The sequence below is a fragment of the Microcaecilia unicolor genome, chromosome 5 (genome assembly GCF_901765095.1).
Source record: "Microcaecilia unicolor chromosome 5, aMicUni1.1, whole genome shotgun sequence".
Classification (NCBI taxonomy): domain Eukaryota; kingdom Metazoa; phylum Chordata; class Amphibia; order Gymnophiona; family Siphonopidae; genus Microcaecilia; species Microcaecilia unicolor.
In genome coordinates this window covers 200,067,671-200,088,875 of record NC_044035.1, presented here as the reverse complement: position 1 = coordinate 200,088,875, position 21,205 = coordinate 200,067,671, and the positions used below count along the sequence as shown (strand labels likewise).

General features: G+C 48.2%; 1 protein-coding gene across 1 annotated transcript in view; it reads left to right on the top strand.

Moving 5' to 3' along the window:
• The window catches only part of OGFOD1 (2-oxoglutarate and iron dependent oxygenase domain containing 1), a 683,818-nt gene that overhangs the window by 73,945 nt on the left and 588,668 nt on the right, over positions 1-21,205 (top strand). The window contains 1 exon segment of the mRNA XM_030203703.1: positions 5,592-5,737. Coding sequence (XP_030059563.1) covers positions 5,592-5,737 — 146 coding nt within the window.

Genomic DNA, 21,205 nt, shown 5'->3' with positions numbered 1-21,205 from the left:
AGCAGGACATATGGATTAGGCACTACAGGGTGTAATGAGATAGTGGATTTGTTGACCACTCGTAAGTCTTGGACTGGCCGGTAGTCCTCAGTCCCTGGCTTCTGAACTGGCAATAGTGGCGTATTCCATGGAGACTGGCAAGGTCGAATAATTCCATGGGATAACAAACGATTCAGGTGTGCTTGGATCCCTTCCAGAGCCTTTCTGGGAATTGGGTATTGGCGAAGATGGATTGGCCGGGCATTTGGAAGTAAATCTACATGAACAGGAAGAATATTTCGGGCCAACCCTGGGGGATTATCTTCTGCCCATACCCCACTGACCTGAAAGCTGTCTGCCAGGGGTAGGTCAACTTGGCCATGCGACTGATGCAGCCGCCATTCTTCTTCAAGAGGGCAGCAGAAAACTCAATATACCCTTAGGGCTGGATATCGGGGGCCGAAAGGAGACTGAAGTCTGGCCATCAGAATCAAAGGAAATTTGGGCCCTAAGCTTGGACAGCAGGTCTCGACCTAACAAAGGGATTGGACAGTCTGGCATATACAAGAATTCATGAGTGACTATGTGTGAGCCTAATTGGCATCTACGGGTTGTCAGGAAGGGCCTCCGGTTCTGCACCCCCGTGGCTCCCACCACTCGGACAGTTTTTCCAGACACAGGCGCTAATCGCTCCGTCACAACAGAATGTTCAGCTCCTGTATCAATCATGAATGGAATTGAGCGGCTCCCTATAGTTAGCTTGACCATAGGTTCCTGGGAGCCCAGTTTGTAGGAACCCGGTCTGTCCTATTCGTCCCATTCTGCCATCTCGGCTATCCCGATGATGTCAGATTCAGGAGGCTCATATCTTCCCTCTCGAACTCGGCCTCGGCTTCCTCGATCTCCTGGTCCCCTTCTCAGTCCCTGGCGCCTCTGGGGGCATTCATCTTTCCAGTGCCCTCTTTCCTTACAATAGGCACACTGGTCTCTCTCCAATCTTGGTCTGGGATTCTCCCCCCTTGGCCGGGATTGATTGAAGGAATCTCGGGGCCTGGCTGGTGGTCCGGGGTCCCACTTTGGCTTCCCATTAGCTAGAGGTCGACCTCGGTTAAGGGTGGAATTAGTAATGGCTGCCGCTAAAAGGTCGGCCTTCTTCTGCATCTTCCGGTCAGCCTCTCGGCGCACCTCCTGATCTCTATTAATGAAAACCTTGGTTGCGATCTCAATTAGCTGGGTGGTATTCATCCCTGCTAATCCCTCCTGACGCTGCAACTTCTTCCGGATATCTGGCATACTCTGGGCCACCAATGCGCTATTCACCATTCTCTGGTTTTCTTGGGCTTCAGGGTCAAATGGGGTGTATGTTCTGTAGGCTTCAATTAGTCGCTCTAGAAAGGCCCCAGGGGATTCAGTTGCCCCTTGGAGAATTTCAGAGACCTTTGCTAGATTAATGGGCCTCTTTATGCCTTTCCTCATACCTTCCAGCAAGTCCCGGCAATAGCCAGACAACAGTTCATAGTGCTGCCCATCATTTGGATCCCAAGCTGGAGCTGCGCGAGGAAACCGAGCTCTAACCCATCCCTCTGGGTCCTGTGTCCCCCCGGGGACACGCTCTCGCGTGATGGCCTCAGCATTTTGCAAAATCTTCCGCCTCTCCTCAGTTGTGAAGAGGGTCAGGAGAAGTTGTTGACAATCAGTCCAGGTTGGGTTATGGGTGGCCATAATGCTAGTCACTAGGTCCACCACTGCCTGAGGCTTTTCAGTATAAGAGGGGTAATGCGTCTTCCAATTCAGGAGATCGGTGGTTGTGAAGGGTACATACTGATAGGCCTGTGCCTGTATAACCTGACCCTCATTATTAGGATCCGGTCGAGTGATAGTTACCTGTCGGAGTGGCAGAACTCTCGAGGAGGTGGGAATGGAACCTGAGGTAGAGCTAGGAGCTACCCTCCTATCATGCTCAAAAGTAATTGCAGCGGGTCTAACCCATTCAGTGGAGGTAGGTTGAACCCCTGAGGGATGGGGAGGGGTACTCATAGACTGAGAGGTGGTCACAGGTGATTCAGTCCATTGAAAGGGATGCCGGGCCCCTAATGAGTGGGTAGGGGTATTAGAAGGAGAGGCTGGGCTGTCGGGAGTTGAGGAGTCAGGGAGTGGAACCCAAAGCGGGTCTTCAGAGGTTAACAGGAGAGGATGTGGCACAGAAGGGTAGAGACTGGGTGAAAAGTCCAACCTAGGGTGTGGCAGGTTTGGCACAGGAGGGGAAGAACTATCCGGAGAAGCCTGTGCTGGAGAGGCTTGGGCTGGGCGGCGTGGATCTCTGGGGGTGGCACGGAACCCCAACAATGGGCCATAAGGTGGTGGCTCAAGGTCTGAGGGGTCATCAGAGAGTATGGGTTTCTCGGACAGGGTAGGGGCGGAAGCCACCGATTGGGTGGTAGGCTTCCTGGGGCTCTTTCCCTCTTCTAGTTTAGATTTTCTAATCTTTCTTTGAACACGACCTAACATGAATTTTACTGGGGATCCCATATAAGTTTTTAACCACGAGGGAGGGTCAGTCACAAGGCTGTCCCAGGAATCTATATAAGGGAGTTGTTCAGAATATTCTGGTTCTCCTACAACTATGCTGTAGACCTTCCGGATTACTTCAATATCTAAGCTGCCACTAGGGGGCCACCCCACTCCCATAGATGGCCACTCAACTTCACACAAGGTTCTTAAAGTACTTGAGCTTAAAGTCTGTCCATAGTCATTAATTAAAAAGCCTTTTTTAAAGTTCTTAAGCATACAATCTAGGGGGGTAGCAATTTGTCTAGATGATGTCCCACCCATAATGCTTACAGTTACAACACACAAAAAGGGAGGGAATTTTTGGATTTGCGGTAAGGGGTCCGCAGATCCGGAAACAAAAGGGTAGAACAAACAACAATCGCTTCCTTCCGTTGCTGGTCAATTGAACTCGCGTTAATTGAAAACGCAGCTATAAGAAGTCCGCACTCAGTTAATCATTCACGCATCACACATTCCATACAGAAAATCCCACCCAACAATTTCAGATTTCTCAGATACAGATAAGCTCAAGCGTTTTCGCTTCTAGTCCCCGCGACTAGAAGGTACTAGGGCCTTCGCTGAGAGTTGATCAGGCTCTCCTTCCCTCAATTTTTGAGGGGCTGATTTACAATTTTCTAGCTAGAATTACAATACAAAATACAGAATACATACCCGGCGAATGTTCTCCAGTCAGTTGGGTGCTGGGATTAATGCAGGATTCAGAATCCCACCGCTGCCACCAAGAATTGTTGCAGGAATTGAGATAGGAATTTGTGATGCTTCAGGAGTCAGACAGCACACACCAGTATGAGAGAGAAATCTTCTTTATTTGCCAGCAAACAAAGCAGGACATCAGTTCTAGCTCTCTTCTCTCTCTCTCAGCTCTCTGTGTCAGCTGCTTCTCTTCTGCTGTCTCTCCTGTTGTCTTCCAGCTTTCTTCCAGCTCTCCTTCCTTTCTTCTGACGTAAACTGCTTCTGCTCTTACTTAAATACTGTTCTATCCCCCTCCTAGCCTTGCCCCCCCTTACTCTCCAATTGGTTAAGGAATAGATTGGTTACCTGGCCTCAACCAATCATTACTTTAAAAATATCAGTTACATAGGTTCCAGACATCCTAAACTGACCTCTGACCTGGGGCCCCTTACACCAGACATTTGGTCTCCAGTCTCTTACATTTCTCATTATGATTGATTTCTCAGCTATAGCTTAAACTGGGTTCCCTTAGAGACTAAGAGGCCCAATCTAACATTGGTTATTCTCATATTCCTAATCAGCTTCATACTACCTGCTAGCTGAACTCTGGCATTCATTAAAGAGGTCAAGGGCCAATCTTACTTAATAGCATACAGATATACTTTCAGGACTATTCCTACAGTTACCTATAATTAATCAAGGAGAAGAGAGCTGACTAGTCCTGACCTCGTTCACCTATCAGCTTATACACAGAACTTGCTAGGACCACAGAAAACTCAAAACACATGTTGGCCTCTTCACTACAGTCTTTGCTTGACCTCTTAAACAGCAGACAAAGAGTAATACAGAATTTAAAAAGGTTTTCTACATATTAACTACTCAGAATACACATATTCTAAAATAAGCATCCTTATAAGATATATCTAAACATCAGGAATATCTAGAATTATTTAGAATCTAACTATTTTCTTCTAAGCATTTTAAACTAATCCTAAACAAACTGCCTGCAATATGCCGGCTCATAATAGAATACATATGTGTTTGCTTAGCAATCCATCAATCACAAGGGTCTTTCTGACCTTTCTAACCCAGCCCGGCAAACGCTAGACTTCTAGTAATTAATTCCAGCCTGCATTCCTTCACTTTAGTTGCAAGGTAAAAAGCTAAAATTCAAACACCACTTTTAAACCCCAGATTTTAACAGAATTAACCCTTAATATGATTTCTCAGAATTATTCTTTGCCCATGGCTGCCTCACCTTGTGCACTGACCTCTTTTTTGTTCTGGGCAAATTGTGTAGTTTAAGGTAACTAAGCAGTGTGTATTATTTGTAATACTGAATTTTGGTTAGTTATTAGTGGCAGCATTATTACTATTTGTCCTTAGACTATACTTTCTGCTAATTTTAGTATGTTTTGTTGAAATTAATACTCAGTATATTATCCATTTGTATAATCTGTCTTGTTACTTTTTTTTTGTTGCTTTACTTGATGTAGCTGTAGAGTAATAACTTATATGTGGACTATCGTTCAGACAGAGTTGAAAATCAAGGACCGATTGTAATGGAAGTGAATTTTAAAGATTGTTTTTCAACCCTGTCTGGACCGACCAGTGCACTTGGGGTCTGTATTGTTGATTAGAAGTAATTCTGTTTAAAATGGTTGTTTAACTTTGATTGTGTGAAAATAGACACAGCTCTAACTAATTTGGTATGTGAAGGGGAGGATGGCATTTGTTTTTTCGGGCCCAGCTTGGCCACCTGGACTTTGGAAAGCATGTGACCACGTTCCCACAGTCCTAAATAGAGAAGCATTCTGTACCTTTCCATAGCTCTGAATATGCGCTCAGAGCCTAATAAAAAGGGAGGGAGGGCTTGTCACAGCAGAGTGGGGGTTCATCTGTGGGCAGACATGTCATGCAGAAGGTTTGTTCCTGGTCCAAAAGCTCCTAGCTCTCGCTGTAATGCCCCCCACCCCCCCAGCTGATAAGAGCCTGGATGATGGAGACCAGTGATGTTGTATGTATAATGTATTATTGCTTCATTTCCTGGTCTAATAACTCTTTGTATTGCTTAGATGTGGAGACCAATGATGAAATGATTGTTTGATTGTGTCTCATTATTGTGTGTATATAGCTAATCATTGTAGAATTTAGCTCCTCTAATAAAGGTTTCATTTACTTGTTACAAATCCAAAAAAATCCATGGTATAGTTATTGAGCAGTCTGTGTTAGTGAGACAGGCTGTAAATCCATAGCATTACACGTGATGCTTTAGCACATAATTGTTTTGTGAAGTGGTTTAATATTAAGGAATCGGCTGTTTTCAAGTATACAAAACCTGAAACCTTGCTTTTCTTTTTTTTTTAAAGACGTTATTGTGATGGACACACATCCTTTTCTTCACTGTGTTATACCAAACTTCATTCAAAGTCAAACCTTCTTAGAAGGCCTTGAGATTGAGCTGTTGAACCTTAACTTCCAGGAGAAATCAAATGATTTGTACAAGTTTAAACAGGTGTGTATGTGTGACAAGTGAAATACCTAAGGCCTTGTTACCTTTTGTCTTTACTAATTTAGGAACATTTTGTGAGTAAATTTAAAAAAAATTAAATTTAAAATTTTTATGTATTGCTTTAAAGATTTTAAATGGACGTGGCCTTTTACTTAGCCAGTTTAATATGTGTATAATTCCAACATAGATGTGGCAGGCAGTTTCATTCTAAAAAAAATTGGATTTAACACTAGCATCACATATTTGTTTAACCCATTAGTGCCCAGTGTTCTGTAGAGATACGGTACAAGTTTAAAAACCTAGAGCCTAGATTTGAGGCCTAAGGGTTTGCTTGCTGAATGACTTACGTCAATGAGAATGGCCTGTTGCTTAAAAGAAGTTTCTAATACAGAACAGTTGGCAGTGGAGAAATGAAACTGAACAACTGATAAGAGAAACGAAACTGATTAAAAATGCATGAAGCAAACAACACCTATGGTAGGTGTAAAAAGAACGGGAGGCTCAGAGGGGGAACATCTGCAGAAGAAGATTCCAGAGATCATTTTGCGGTCAGGATGTAATTTGATAAAGTAGATTGATAACGAGATTTGAGAGCCCATAGAGTTCAACGCAGTCAGGAGAGTATAAAAGCTGGCAACTTTTGATGAAGAGAGAGAACTCCTGGGGCATGTTAGACTGATAGGGTCCGGCCGCATGGACCCTATATTACTTACTACTACTACTATTTAGCATTTCTATAGCGCTACAAGGCATACGCAGCGCTGCACAAACATAGAAGAAAGACAGTCCCTGCTCAAAGAGCTTACAATCTAATAGACAAAATAAAGTAATCAAATCAATTAATGTGTACAGGAAGGAGGGGAGGTGGAGGCGAGTGGTTACGAGTCAAAAACAATGTTAAATAGGTGGGCTTTCAGTCTAGATTTAAAGGTGGCCAAGGATGGGGCAAGACGTAGGGGCTCAGGAAGTTTATTCCAGGCGTAGGGTGAGACAGAAGGCACGAAGTCTGGAGTTGGCAGTAGTGGAGAAGGGAACAGATAAGAAGGATTTATCCATGGAGCGGAGTGCACGGGAAAGGGTGTAGGGAAGGACGAGTGTGTAGAGATACTGAGGAGCAGCAGAGTGAGTACATTTATTGGTTAGTAGCAGTGTCGTAGCCAGACTGCCAGTTTTGGGTGGGCCTGAACCCAAAATGGGTGGGCACAAAATTTTCTCTCTACCCCCCCCCCCCCCACAGCAAAATTTAGTCACACTCAGATGCATTTGTCACACAGGGTAAAGTGCTGCTTTTCAGTGCATCAGATTTCAGACAATTTATTTAATAGCCTAATCCTTTTCATTGAGCTTTCAGAGGCCAAAACCTCCTGCCTCAGGTCAGTATAATGCTGTTACAGTATCCTCTCCTGACCTAAGGAAGGAAGTATTGGTCTCTGAAACTTTATTAACACCATATTACTTTATCCTAAATTAAAATAAAATTATTTTCTTTACCTTTGTTGTATGGCCATTTACTTTTTCTCATTGTGTTGCTCCCAGTCTCTAGATTCTGCTTTCCTTCGTTTTCGCTTAACTCTTCTGCCAGGGTTTCCTGGCCATTTGTCATTTTTCTCTCCTTTTTCTTTGCTTTCTTCAATATTTTTCTGCCTCTCTCTGTGTCCAGATTTAATTTATTCTTACTATCCATTCTTTAATTTCCTTCATCTACTTATGGCTTTTCATCTTTTTCTCACCCTTGTTCTCCCCATGCCCCTTCCTCTTATTTTCCAATCTTTCACTACTCCCGCTTTCCATGCAGCAGCTCTCCTCTTTCTCGCCCCATCCTTCTAGTCTCTCCCCTCTGTCTCCCCATCCTTCCAATAGTCTCCCCTCTTTCTTTCTGCATCCTTCCATCGTGTCACCTCTTTCTCCCTACCCTTCCATCCAGCGTCTTCCCTCTTTCTCTCCCCATCCTTCCACCCATCTACCCTCTCTCCTGATCCTTCCATCTAATGTCTCTCTCCCTCCTTCTAACCAGTGTCTATCTCTCTACCCTTTTCTGTTCAGTGTCCCTTCTCTCTCCACATCCTTCCAGTCTCTCCCCTTTTTCTCTGCATCCTTTCATCCATCTCCCCTCTTTCTCTGCCATCCTTCCATTTTCCCTCTTTCTCTGCCATCCTCCCATCTGTTTTCCCTCTTTCTCTCTGCTATCCTCCCATCTGTTTTCCCTCTTTCTCTCCCCATCCTTCCATTTTCCCTCTTTCTCTGCCATCCTCCCATCTGTTTTCCCTCTTTCTCTGCCATCCTTCCATCTGTTTTCCCTCTTTCTCTGCCATCCTCCCATTTTCCCTCTTTCTCTGCCATCCTTCCATCTGTTTTCCCTCTTTCTCTGCCCATCCTTCCATCTGTTTTCCCTCTTTCTCTGCCCATCCTTCCATCTGTTTTCCCTCTTTCTCTGCCCATCCTTCCATCTGTTTTCCCTCTCCCGATTCAGGCCCACCAGCCCCAGCTCCCATTGCTGGCCACTGCTGCTTTTCCTGATGAGCAGCAGGGCCGGCGCTACAAAAAGAAGCGCTCAGCTGACTGAGCTGAGCGCCAACGCAAACTACGACTGACTTGACGAGAAAAAATGTTTTTTAAAAAACGCGGCACCGCAGGCAGCCTCGAAGCATTGGCTGCTGGCTCTGCAGGCTCCTTCCATCTCTTACGTCACTGCCCCTGCTTCGCTCCAGGGGCAGTGACGTAAGAAACGGGGGAGCCTGCAGAGCCAGCAGCCAATGCTTCGAGGCTGCCTGCGGTGCCGCGTTTTTTTTTAAACATTTTTTCTTGTCGAGTCGTCGTTAGCGTTGGCGCTCAGCTCAGTCAGCTGAGCGTTTCTTTTTGTAGCGCCGGCCCTGCTGCTCATCAGGAAAAGCAGCAGTGGCCGGCAATGGGAGCTGGCGCTGGGCGGGCCTGTGCTGAAATTGGGTGGGCCTGGGCCCACCCAGGCCCACCCGTAGCTACGCCCCTGGTTAGTAGAAGAAGTTTGAACAGGATGCAAAAACGGATAGGGAGCCAGTGAAGAGACTTGAGGAGAGGGGTAGTAGATGAGTAAAGCGACCCTGGCGGAAGACGAGACGGGCAGCAGAGTTTTGAACCGATTGTAGAGGTGGGAGGCCAGCAAGAAGCAGATTGCAGTAGTCTAAACGAGAGGTGACAAGGGTGTGGATGAGGGTTTTGGTAGAGTGCTCAGAGAGAAAGGGGCGGATTTTACGGATGTTGTAAAGAAAGAAACGACAGGTCTTGGCGGTCTGCTGGATATGAGCGAAGAGTCAAAGATAACCCCAAGGTTTCGAGCTGAGGAGACAGGGAGAATGAGAGAGCCATCAACAGAAATAGAAAACGGGGGAGCGGGGAGGTGGGTTTGGGGGGAAAAATGAGAAGCTCGGTTTTGGTCATGTTTAATTTTAGGTGGCGTTGAGACATCCAGACAGCAATGTCAGACAAGCACGCTGAAACTTTGGTTTGGATGCAAGGTGAGATATCAGGGGTAGAAAGGTAGATTTGGGAGTCGTCAGCATAGAGATGGTAGGAAAAGCCATGGGATGAGATTAATGAACCAAAGGAAGAAGTGTAGATAGAAAAGAGGAGGGGACCAAGAACAGAACCCTGAGGTACGCCGACAGGCAGAGGGCTAGAAGTAGAAGAGGATCCACCAGAGTGAACACTGAAGGTGCGGAGGGAGAGGTAGGAAGAGAACCAGGAAAGGACAGAGCCCTGGAATCCAAGTGAGGACAGGGTATCGAGGAGTATGCTGTGATCGACAGTGTCAAAAGCAGCGGAAAGATCAAGAAGAATGAGGATGGAATATTGACCTCTGGATTTAGCCAGTAATAGGTCATTGGAGACTTTAGTAAGCGCAGTTTCGGTTGAGTGGAGAGGGCGAAAACCAGATTGTAGTGGGTCAAGAATAGCATGTGAGGAGAGAAAATCAAGGCAGCGATGGTGAACAGCACGCTCAAATAATTAGGAGAGAAAAGGGAGGAGGGAGATGGGTCGGTAATTAGAGGGACAAGTAGGGTCGAGTGAAGGCTTCTTAAGGAGAGGTGTGACCACAGCATGTTTAAAGGCAGTAGGGACAGTTGCAGTGGAAAGTGAGAGGTTGAGAATGTGACAGATAAACGGAATAAGAGCCGATGAGATGGCATTAAGAAGGGAGGAATTTTCTGGCTTAATTTTCCTTGTTAAATGTGTTGTTAAATTTCAATCTATTAAATATGTTTTCTTTGAGAGTGATCAATTAGCAAAATTCCTGGACTCCAGACAAGAACCAGCCGTAAACTCCATTAGTATCTACTCCGTGATAGGATAAGTGGGAATATGTTCTATTCATTTTTTCCTATGTTAACCAATTTTTGAATAGTGCCTTGCCTATAATTGTGGACTTTAACAGTAATTATCATTTAATAGATTTTCTTTATAAAATATTTTCTTGTATGGTAATACTCCTTTTCTGTACAAGTGTTTCTTGTAAAATTCATTAAAATTACAAAAAAAAAAGAAGGTGGGTGGGAATGGGACAGGGGAACAGGTGGTACATTTTGAGGAAGAAAGGAGAAGTGTAGTTTCCTCTATAGTAACTTCAAGAAAGGAGGAAAAGGAATGAGGGGAAGGAGAGAGAGGGGAACAGACTAGTGGAGGGAGAGGTGGCGAGGTAGAGAATTCAAGGTTTATCTTTTGAACCTTGTCGTGAAAGAATTCAGCAAGGGTCTGAGGAGATAATGAAGGGGGAGTTGGGGGAGGGGGCACCTTGAGGAGAGAGTTCAATGTGGTGAAGAGAAGTCGAGGGTTAGAGCCAAGAGAGTTGGTCAGTTGGATATTATAATCCTGTTTGGCGTGTAAAAGAGCAGATTGGAAGGAGGTCAGCATGAACTTAAAGTGTAAGAAATCAGCAAGGGCCCGAGATTTCCGCCAGAGGCATTCGGCGGAGCGAGCACAGGAAAGTAGGTAGCGGATATTAGAAGTCAGCCAAGGTTGGGGTTTTGTACGCCTTATAGGGCGGGTCATCAAAGGTGCAGGAGTGTCTAAGGCAGAGGATAGAATATTGTTGTAAGAAGAAACAGTCTCGTTGACAGACGTGGATGGTGCCACAGTAGAGAGGAGGTTTGAAACATGGGAGGATAGAGATGAAGGGTCAATATCGTGAAGATTCCTAGATAAATTAGATAAGATAGGACGGGACTGGGAGGGAGGAGATTTAAGTGTGAAAGTTATAAAATGGTGATCAGAGAGGGGAAGATCAGAGGCAAGGAAACTAGAGGGTGAACAGTTGGAGGAGAAGATGAGATCAAGACAGTGACCATTTTGATGAGTGGGGGAGGTGGAGCATAGTTGGAGATTAAAGGAGGATGTAAAGCGAGTAACTTGGAAATATAAGAGTTGGAAGGATCATTAGCAGGAATATTAGTCACCAAGGATGAGAGAGGGGGAGGAAGGATCATGGAAGAAGGCAAGCCAGGCATGAAAGTCACTGAAGATGAAAGGGACTTATCAGGGGAACGATAAGTGACCGCTATTCGAAGAGGCAGAGGAGAGAAAAGGCGGATGCAGTGAACTTCAAAGGAGGAAAAACTGTGAGATTGAGGTGGAAGAAGGGGTTGAAATCTGGAGGAGGGAGAGAGAAGTAGTCCAACACCACCCCCGCGACCAGCAGGGCGAGGAGTATGTGAAAAAAGATAACCGCCATGGCAGAGGGCTGCGACTGAAGCAGAGTCATCAGGGCAGAGCCAGGTTTCTGTTATGGCGAGCAGATGGAGGTGACGCGAGATAAAGAGGTCCTGGATATAGGGGAGTTTGTTACAGACAGAGCGGGCATTCCATAGGGCGCAAGAGAAGGGCAGAGAAGAGGAGGGGAGTGGAGGAATAGAGATGAGGTTAGAGAGGTCGCGGTGAGATCTGTAGAGTTGGGATAATAGTTGGTGAGGAGGGCCAGGATTGGGATTGATGTCACCGGCTGAGAGTAAGAGAAGGAGTAAAAGAGAGCGGAGGAAGAGTAGGAGAGGTGTGACCACAAAGGTGTCGAAGGCGAGAGGTATTTAGGTGGAATGGGGAAGGCAAAATGGAGGGAAGAAAGAGACGGAGATTAAAAGCCAAGAGGGAGGAAGAGGGTAGGAGAGAAGGTGAGGTGATGAAGTCGATGGATGGGCAGTGAGTTCCTGTAGCGGAGAGAGGTAGGGGGTGAGGGAAAAGATTAGGAAGGGACAGGGCTAGGAAGAGAATGTGAACAGGGGCCATAAATGACTGAGGTACTTTAGCAACTGGGAAATAGATTAGATGTAAAGAGAAAAATGCCCCGATGCACGGCACCTAGAGCGGAGGCCCTGAGTGGATCGGAGTGGACCTGGGTGTCACCCTGGAGAAGGCTGTAAGGATATGCAGATGAGCTGCAAGTCCTCCACAGCACCTGAAAGGCAGCCGGTGGTAGAGCAGGGCACCTCTCAGCTGAGGAAAGGCTTACCAGGGGTTAGGCCGAAGCCAGCATTCCTCCCCCTGAGGGTCGCCTGATCCTAGCCAAAAAGCATCTGGAAACTCTGTGCACTTGGAGCGAGGGCCCTGGGAAGATCGGGGTGGACCTGGAGTCACCCCGGATACAGCTGTGAGGAAATGCAGAAGGGCTGCAAGTCCTCCACAGCACCTGGTGGGAGCGCTGGGCACCTAGAGCGGAGGCCTTGAATGGATCGGAGTGGACCTGGGTGTCACCCCGGAGAAGGCTGTAAGGATATGCGGATGAGCTGCAAGTCCTCCACAGCACCTGAAAGGCAGCCGGTGGTAGAGCTGGGCTGAGGAAAGGCTTACCAGGGGTTAGGCCGAAGCTAGCATTCCTCCCCCTGAGGGTCGCCTAAAATAAAACTTGTAATCTTTAAAACTAGAAACTGTTCTCTCCTCCTCTTTATTACTACACTTAGAGATGGAATCGGATGTATATGATAATAGTTTTCTCCAGGTTCTATCTAACATTAGACAATCAGTTTAACAAATGAAACTTACAACTTAGTTACTCTGTCATACCAGAATATGATCAAACTCTGTAAAATAAAGAGGACCTAGAATATTATTATCTCCTAGGCTTCAGACTAACAGAAGACATGCACATGTCTGTTGGAATGAGATGGAGTCTAGAGGTCTTAATAAGGCAGCCTTAAGTCTCCCAGTACTTGGTTTAATGCTTGGTCCATTGCAACTGTGTACTGGAGGGAACTCGAACCTAAGATGGTCCACTCCCCTAATGACACCTAGAAGAGGGGAGTCTAGAATAAAACAGAGAGAGGCTTTCTCCTGAGCTCCTGGTTCGGTGCAGCTTGACCGCAGCTCGTTTGACTTGGTCTTCTGAGGAGAGAGTGGTGCCCAGCTCCTCCTGGGAGGTTGCTGCTGACAGCGCTCTGTGCGGGGTAAGTTTTGGCGCAAAGGCACCATTTTGTTTTCTGTATTTGATGGCTGCTGAAGGGGTTAAGCGCTGCTCCCACTGTGGGAAACGCAGATCAGCAGCGGGGCTTTGCAGCTAGATGCTAATGCTGGCACGAGCATGGCGAGCGGTGATTCTTTCCGCCCGCCGGAGTTGGCAGCGGTCGCCATCTTGGAGGCGCCGCGTAACTCCACCCTCGCGGTTGCGGAGGGGTCTGAGTGCAGGGAGACGCCTCGTTTCGAGGTGTCTAGAGGAGCTTTTGCCTCCGCTTCCCCAGGGTGAGTTGTTTTTTCTCCCCTGAATTTGTGCTGCTGATACATAAGGCTTTTATGTTAAAAAGAGCACTGCCTGAGGCTCCTGACAATTCCTGTCGGTCTGGGTTGCCTCCAGTTCTTGATAGCCCAGCGTCTGCTGGAGACTTTATTTCTTCCCCCGAGGTTTTGGCTGACGCTAAGCGTAGACGAGTGAATACCCCGTCTGAGGGGGACTCTTCACTCTGTTCTCCCCCGTGGTCTAATTTCGGGGAGTCTGAGGGGTCTGGCAGGCCCTCACGGACTGATGAGCCAGACAAGGGTGGCTGCTTGCCACAGGATTTGGATGACCCTAAAGCGGTTCGGATTTTCCACTGCGATGAGCTGCCAGCTCTCATTTCTTTTTTTTTTTTAATTTATAGACGACTTTATTAAGCATTGCATAGGATAAACATTACATACTCAGTATAAGAGATTACACTTTCTTCACACATTATGAGTCTAACATTGAGTATCTAGCATAAGAATGCTCCATCACCAACACAATGCTATAACAATAGCCTATTGTATTTCCAAAATTTTTTAATTTTATACAGGTGTTTCCTAATTCCCCTCCTTGCCCTTACCCTCCCTCCTCCCATCTTCCCTTCCCTGTCAATACAGAAGTCTAATAGTACAGTTATTGTCCAGATCATTTTGTGTGCTTGAAAAAGGGGTCCCATATCTTTTGCCATTTTGGCAGACTTTTCCTTTTCACAGCAGTCAATCTCTCCATCTCACATATGTAACTCACTTTAGTAAGCCAACCCCTCATTGAGGGCACTTGTGGCATTTTCCAATTTCTTGCCAGATGGACTTGGCCCGCCGCCAAGGAGTTCCTCACCAATGCCCTCGGGTCTCTGCCCTAGCAAAAAGATCAAAGGATGCCCTAGCAAAAAGATCAAAGGATGCCACTGAACAGATCTGCCGAGCCATACCTGAAGTCGAGAGTGCACACCCTTCCAGTAAGCCTGCGCTTTAGGGCACAGCCACCAGATGTGTCCCATAGTCCCCTCCCCCCCCCCACACTTCCTCTAACAACCCTTTGAGACCTGTGTAAACATATGGTGTAATTTAACCGGTGTCAGGGACCATCTATAGGATACCTTTATAGCACTCTCCTGCATGGCCACTGAACGGGAGGATCTCAACAAACCCTTCTCTAAGGTCAGCCAGCCTGTCTCCTGTAATGTAAACTGTAACTCCTGTTCCCACCGTTTCCTATGCAATAAGGACGTTTTGGAACCTTTCACTAAGTAGGCATACAAATAAGATATCAGTCCTCTCGTACCCTTTGAATCTACACCCACCTCCTCTAGAGGGTGGATATCCCTTTTCAGACATCCCATGTACGCCTGCCCTTTCAAGAAATGTTGTAATTGCAGGTAGGCGTATCGGTCCCCTTGTGCAAGACCAAAATCAGTCTCGAGGGTCTCAAAGGGTACAATAGTCTCTCCCACATGCAATTGTCCCAACATGTCCAGTCCCGCTTCCATCCATCTGCAAAAAGTGTTACTTCCTATTCCAGGGCGAAACAGAGGATTGTCCACTATTGGGGCTAGTCCTGACACCAAGGGTTGCTGTTGCGGAAACATAAGATCCCAATAATAAAAGGTAGCCTGTACTGTAGGCGGGAACTTATCCACCCTACCTCTATGTTTACCAGCGAGCCACATTAGATGTCCCAACTTTCGAGAACCCACCAGAGTTTGTTCAATGTCTACCCACAGCTTGTGGTCCTCTCTTCTGAACCAGTCTACCGCCGCCCTGGATTGTGCTGCACAGTAGTACCAGAGAAGGTTGAGCACCCCCAACCCTCCCTCCCGTCTACTCTTATATAACAGGGCTCGAGGCAGCCTGGGTCTCTGTTGATTCCTTACAAATCTAATCAAGATATCCTGCAGCCCAGACAGGAAAGCTCTAGATAACCGCAGGGGGAGTACCTGAAACAAATACAAGAGACGAGGCAAGATGTTCATTTTTATTGCCGCTATCCTCCCGAGCCAGGAGAGACCCATAGACCTCCATCTATCCAGATCTCTCTGCACTTCCCTCTTAAGGACCGGGTAATTGGCAGCAAACAGCTCAGACAACTTGCCAGTGATCTTCACCCCAAGGTAACACATTTCACTGCCCTCCCACTTAAAAGCAAAGGACAATTTCAATGTATCCATCAAATTCGGGGGGATTGCAACCGCCATTCCCGTTGAGTTGCTAGCATTCAATTTGTAACCCGACACCCTCGCATATTCCTCTATCACTCTCATGAGGTTAGGGAGAGAGATCAGCGGGTTTGTTAAGGACAGGAGAACATCATCTGCAAATAATGCAATTTTATATTCTCGTGCTCCCACCCTAACTCCAGCAATATCCTCTATCTCTAATCGCCTGTGCCAAAGGTTCCATCGCCAGGGCAAACAGTAAAGGGGACAGTGGAATCCTTGCCTCGTTCCACGACCCAGTGGAAATGCTTCATTCACCCTGACACAGGCCGTCGTCGAAGAGTATATTGCTGGCCAATCCCTGCTCTATGCATGACCCTATCCAGATATCCCCAGTGGACCCGGTCAAACGCTTTTTCCCCATCCCTTCCCCGACTGCCCCATCCCTACCCAATCTCCCATTCCCTCCCTGCCTCCCCCCCACTGAGACTCCGCCAACCATCAACCAGTGCCATTTAGCACTACTTGGGAACCGGAAGAATGTGACCCCCCCCCCCCAACCAATTCTATATTAACAATACAAACTATAACATAAAGAACTATAACCCCCCTGTCCCCCCAACTCCACACCCCACCAAACATATACATTCACATATGTATCTCTAACCACCCATCTAATAAGTCTCTCATAATCTCCTCTCCCCCAGACACCTTTTCCCTTAGACTCTTAGGGAGTAAATTGTCTCCAGAACCTGCATAACCGCCAACCATATCAGCCCACCAGTCTTTCAGGTCTTGGATCTCGCAGTCTTGGCAGTTTTCTCCACACTTATCCATCTCTGGAACCGGGCCTTCGTTGCAGGCGCTATCTCCATCAGCAAAGCCGCCGTCTGGGTCAGACCTTCGTGCAGTCGTTTCCACGCAGCTCCCATGCTTCGGCATCTTTGCTGCTCTCCGTTGAGATTAAAACATAGCAAACGGGAAAGCCCATCTATAAGAGATCTTCTCTTTGGTCAGTACTTCTGTGACCGGCTTCATTGCTCTTCTCAGGCTCAAGGTAAACAGTGAAAGGTCTTGGTATATCGCTACTCTGGCTCCGTTAAATTCCAGGTTAGGGGTCTGACGGGCCTTTTGCCAGATCTGATCCTTACACACATATATGTGGCAAAGCGCACCACTATGTCTCTTGACCTATTTTCGCTAGCCTGGCCCAGCGCTCTGTGAGGCCTTTCTATGCCCATCTCATTGGGATTAAATTCAGGTCCCATCATTTGTGCACAGAGAGCACGCACCACTGCTGGAACATCTTCCTTACCTCCATTCTGTTGGATACCACGGAACCGGAGGTTTTGTCTGCGCCCCAATTCTCGAGGTCGTCCAACTTATAGTGGAACTCCTCCGCCTGCTCTCCCAGTTTTTTAAGGAGCTGCTCCACCACCTCGTTTTTCTCTTGCTGTTCGTCTGCCCACTCTTCTAGGGCCTCCACCCTGCCTCCCAGCTCTCTCAAGTCCACACTGAGAGTGTCCAAATGCTCTAGAATCTCTTCTTTCGAGGCATGGATCTTGGCCCGCATTACCTCAAAACATTTTGTGAAGTCCTGCGGGAGCTCTTGCACGGGAGCAGGCTCGGTCCGCTCCTCACGGAAAGATGTTGACCCCGATTCCGACAGCCTCCGCGCCTTCGGGGATGCATGGCGAACCAGGCCCCGCTCCGTTTGTCTCGTGGAGGGCCGTTCGCTTTCGCCTTGTGGAGCACCACTTTTTTTTTACTCATTTTGCAGTTCTGGGACTATCGCCTATATTTTGTAGTCGCGTCTGACTCCGGGAGTGGATTTTTGAGTCGGATGGCTTCTTATTAAAGGTGGGATAGCACGGAGCTGCAGGGCTAAGCAGCCATTCAGCCTCATGACGTCACTTCCCCCAGTTCTCATTTCTGATGCCTTACAGGCTCTTTGTATTGAAGATCCTGACGAGAGCGCTGCCTCTTCTATTAATCCTAGGATGGCTAGCACTAAGAAGCTTTCTCGGGCTTTTCCCACGCATGCTTCAATCCAAGAGCTTATTTCAGCTCAATGGTCTGACCCTGAGGGTCCTTTGAAGGTGGCCAGGGCTATGTGTCACCTTTACTCCCTGAGGGAAAGTCAGTTGACCCTCTTTGGGATGGCTAAAGTGGATGCTTTAGTCACGGCTGTGACTAAAAAGACTACTCTCCCGGTGGAGGGAGGGGTCGCTTTGAAAGATATGCAGGACCGGCGGCTGGAATCCGCTGAAGCGGCCCTTTGATATCCTGGGCCTTTCCTTATGGGCGGCTATTTGCTGTTCCTGTGCAGCCCAGGCCTGCCTTTCCTGGTTGAGCAGCCCGCCGATGGAGCGGGTTCCCTCGCTGAGGTCGGCCCGCGTATGGCGTCTGCCCTGTCTTTTTTGGCTTACACCCTTTATGATCTAGTCAGAGCTTTGGCTAGCAGATGTCTGTGGCGGTTGCTGCCCGCCACCTTCTTTGGCTCTGGCATTGGGTGACTGACATGGCCTCTAAACAAAGCCTGGTGAGGTTACCCTTTCGGGGCCTTCTTTTATTTGGGGAGGATTTGGAGAAGATTGTTAAGGACCTAGGGGACTAAGTCCCAACGGTTGCCGGAAGATAGGCCAGGCCTTCTTCCAAAAGTCCTTCTTTTCCCTCCTCTTCCAGGCCACGTTTTCATGAAGCTCGCAGGTATCACCCGGGGCGCTCTGCGGGGTTTGGTCAACATACCCGTTTCCAGCAGAGGAACTCCTTTCGTTCGGACTAATGCGCGGTGGCATCCGGGCAACGTCCAGGAGTTCAGGGGCGTTCTCCACAATGATGGCGCGCCAGCCCACTCGTCGGTTCCCGCAGTAGGAGGTTTGTTGCTCACTCTTTTTCGAGGAGTGGGCCAAGATTACTTCGTGTCAGCGGGTCCTAGACCTGATCAGAAAAGGTTATTGGCTATAATTTGCCGTCCCAGTAGGAGACGCGTTTTTGGATTCCCGATGCGGCACTGCCGTCAAGTGGGCGGCAGTATACGAGACCTTGCAGGTGTTGCTGAAGCTCGGTGCAATTGTTCTGGTTCCTTCCGCCGAATGCGGCTGCGGTCGCTACTGCATCTATTTTGTGGTGCCTCGAAAAGGCGGGTCATTCAGACCTATGCTCGACTTACGCAGAGTGCGACACTTCTGCATGGAAACCCTGCGCTCCGTCATTGCGGCGGTACAGCCAGGAGAGTTTCTCGCGTCTCTGGACCTCAAGGAAGCGTACTTGCATATTCCCATCTGGCCGCCGCATCAGCGGTTTCTCTGGTTTGCAGTATTGAGCCAACATTTCCAGTTTCGCGCCTTTGCCTATCGGCCTGGTGACTACCCCTTGGACTTTTTCCAAGGTCATGGTGGTAGTGGCTGCCTTTTTCAGGCGAGAGGGTATCAGAGTTCACCCTTATCTTGACGACTGGCTCATCAGAGCGAATTCGGAGACGAGAGTCATGTTGCCACATCCAGAGTTGTTACAGTTCTTCAGACTCTGGGCTGGGTAGTCAATATGCCCAAAAGTCACCTGACCCCCTCTGTCTCTCGAGTATTTGGGGGTCTGGTTCGACACGGCTTTGGGGTTCGTTTTTCTTCCCGACAGCAGGCGGCTCAAGCTTCAGAATCAGGTCCGCTTGCTCCTGCGGATGCCTCGCCCTTGAGCTTGGGACTTTGTTCAGCTCCTGGGATCGATGACGGCCACCATAGAGGCGGTTCCCTTGGCGATAGCTCACATGAGACCGCTGCTGCTTGCTCTGCTTCAGCAATGGTCTCCGATTTCCCAGGAAAACCAACGCAGACTACGGTGGCTTCCTGCGGCCCAGCGCATTATGGATTTGTGGCTTTCCGACAGCAGACTGCGGCAGGGGATGCCACTGGCTCTTCCTTTTTGGTGTCTGGTGATAACGGATGCCAGCCTTTCGGGCTGGGGAGCTCTTTGCCCAGGACGCTATGCTCAGGGTCTCTGGTCCACCCCGGAAGCGGGATGGTCCATCAATCGCTTGGAACTGAGAGTGATATTTCAGGCTCTTCTGGCCTTCCACAGGACGCTGAAGGGTCTTCCTGTCCAAGTTCTGTCTGACAACACGACAGCAGTGGCCTACATCAATCACCAGGGCGGCACTCAGTGCAGGGCCCTGGCTGCAGAAGCATCTCAGATCTGCAACTGGGCAGAGCGCCACCTAGAGCTGCTGTCCGCGGCTCACATAGCCGGTCAGAGCAATGTGCAAGCCAATTTCCTCAGCAGACATCAAATCGACCCGGCGGAATGGGAACTGGCAGACAAAGTTTTTCTTCAGATTTGTGCCAAATGGGGGACTCCAGGCTTGGATCTCACGGTGTCAAGCGTAAACGACAAAGTCCCTTGCTTTTTCAGCAGAAGGAGAGATCCTCGCTCGGCAGGGTTGGATAATCTGGCTCAACCTTGGCCCTCGGGCCTCCTATTTGTGTTCCCTCCTTGGCCCTTGTTAGGGCGAGTTCTACTTCGGATTCGTCTGCACCGAGGATTGGTGATTCTCATTGCCCTGGATTGGCCAAGGCGTCTGTGGTACGCGGATCTCCGGCGGATGCTGGTGGACACGCCTCTTCCTTTGCCTCGGGTTCCGAACCTGTTAGTTCAGGGTCCGGTGACTATGGAAGATCCTTGCCGCTTTGGTCTTACGCCTGGCTCTTGAGAGGGCGCAATTGAGGGACAAGGGCTATTCTAATAAGGTTATTGTCACGCTCCTGCAGGCTCGCACGCGGTCTACCTCTGCAACTTATGCTCAGACCTGGCGCACTTTTGAGGCGTGGTGTACGCCAAAGTCTATCTCGCCGACTCTGGCGACAGTCTCGCTCTTGCTGGACTTTTTGCAGGACGGGCTACAAAAGGGCCTGGCCTACAATTCCCTTCGAGTTCAAGTGGCAGCGTTGGCCTGCTTCCAGGGGAATGTCTCCGGATTGTCCCTTGCTGCTCATCCAGATATTCTCCATTTTTTCAGAGGGGCGCTTTGTGTCCGTCCTCCTTTGCGGTCGCCTTGTCTGGCTTGGAACCTGGGGCTCGTGTTGAAGGCGCTCCAGCGATCTCCGTGTGAGCCTCTTAAACAGGCTTCTGAGAAGGATGTGACTCGCCAGACAGTTTTTTTTAATGGCAATGACGTCGGCTAGAATAGTGGCAATGACGTCGGCTAGAAGAGTGTCTGAGCTTCATGTTCTTTTTTGTTGGAATCCTTTTCTGCAGTTTTCGGAATCTGGGGTAACTGTTCGTACGGTGCCTTCTTTTCTGCCTAAGGTGGTTTCAGCTTTTCACCTCAACCAGCCCATCTTTCTTCCTTTCTTTTCTAAGGAGGAGTTTCCGGACTCCTTTGGGCAATTGCGCCTTTTGGATGTCCGCAGGGCTCTGTGGGAGTATCTGCAGATGTCAAATGAGTTTAAGAATTCTGATCATTTATTTGTTCTGTTGGCAGGTCCCCGATGGGGATTTCCGGCGTCTAAGGCTACTATAGCCTGATGGCTTAAGGAACTCATTTTTTTGGCGTATCTGCTTTCAGGACGGTCGCCGCCTGAAGCGTTTAAAGCGCGCTCTACGAGGC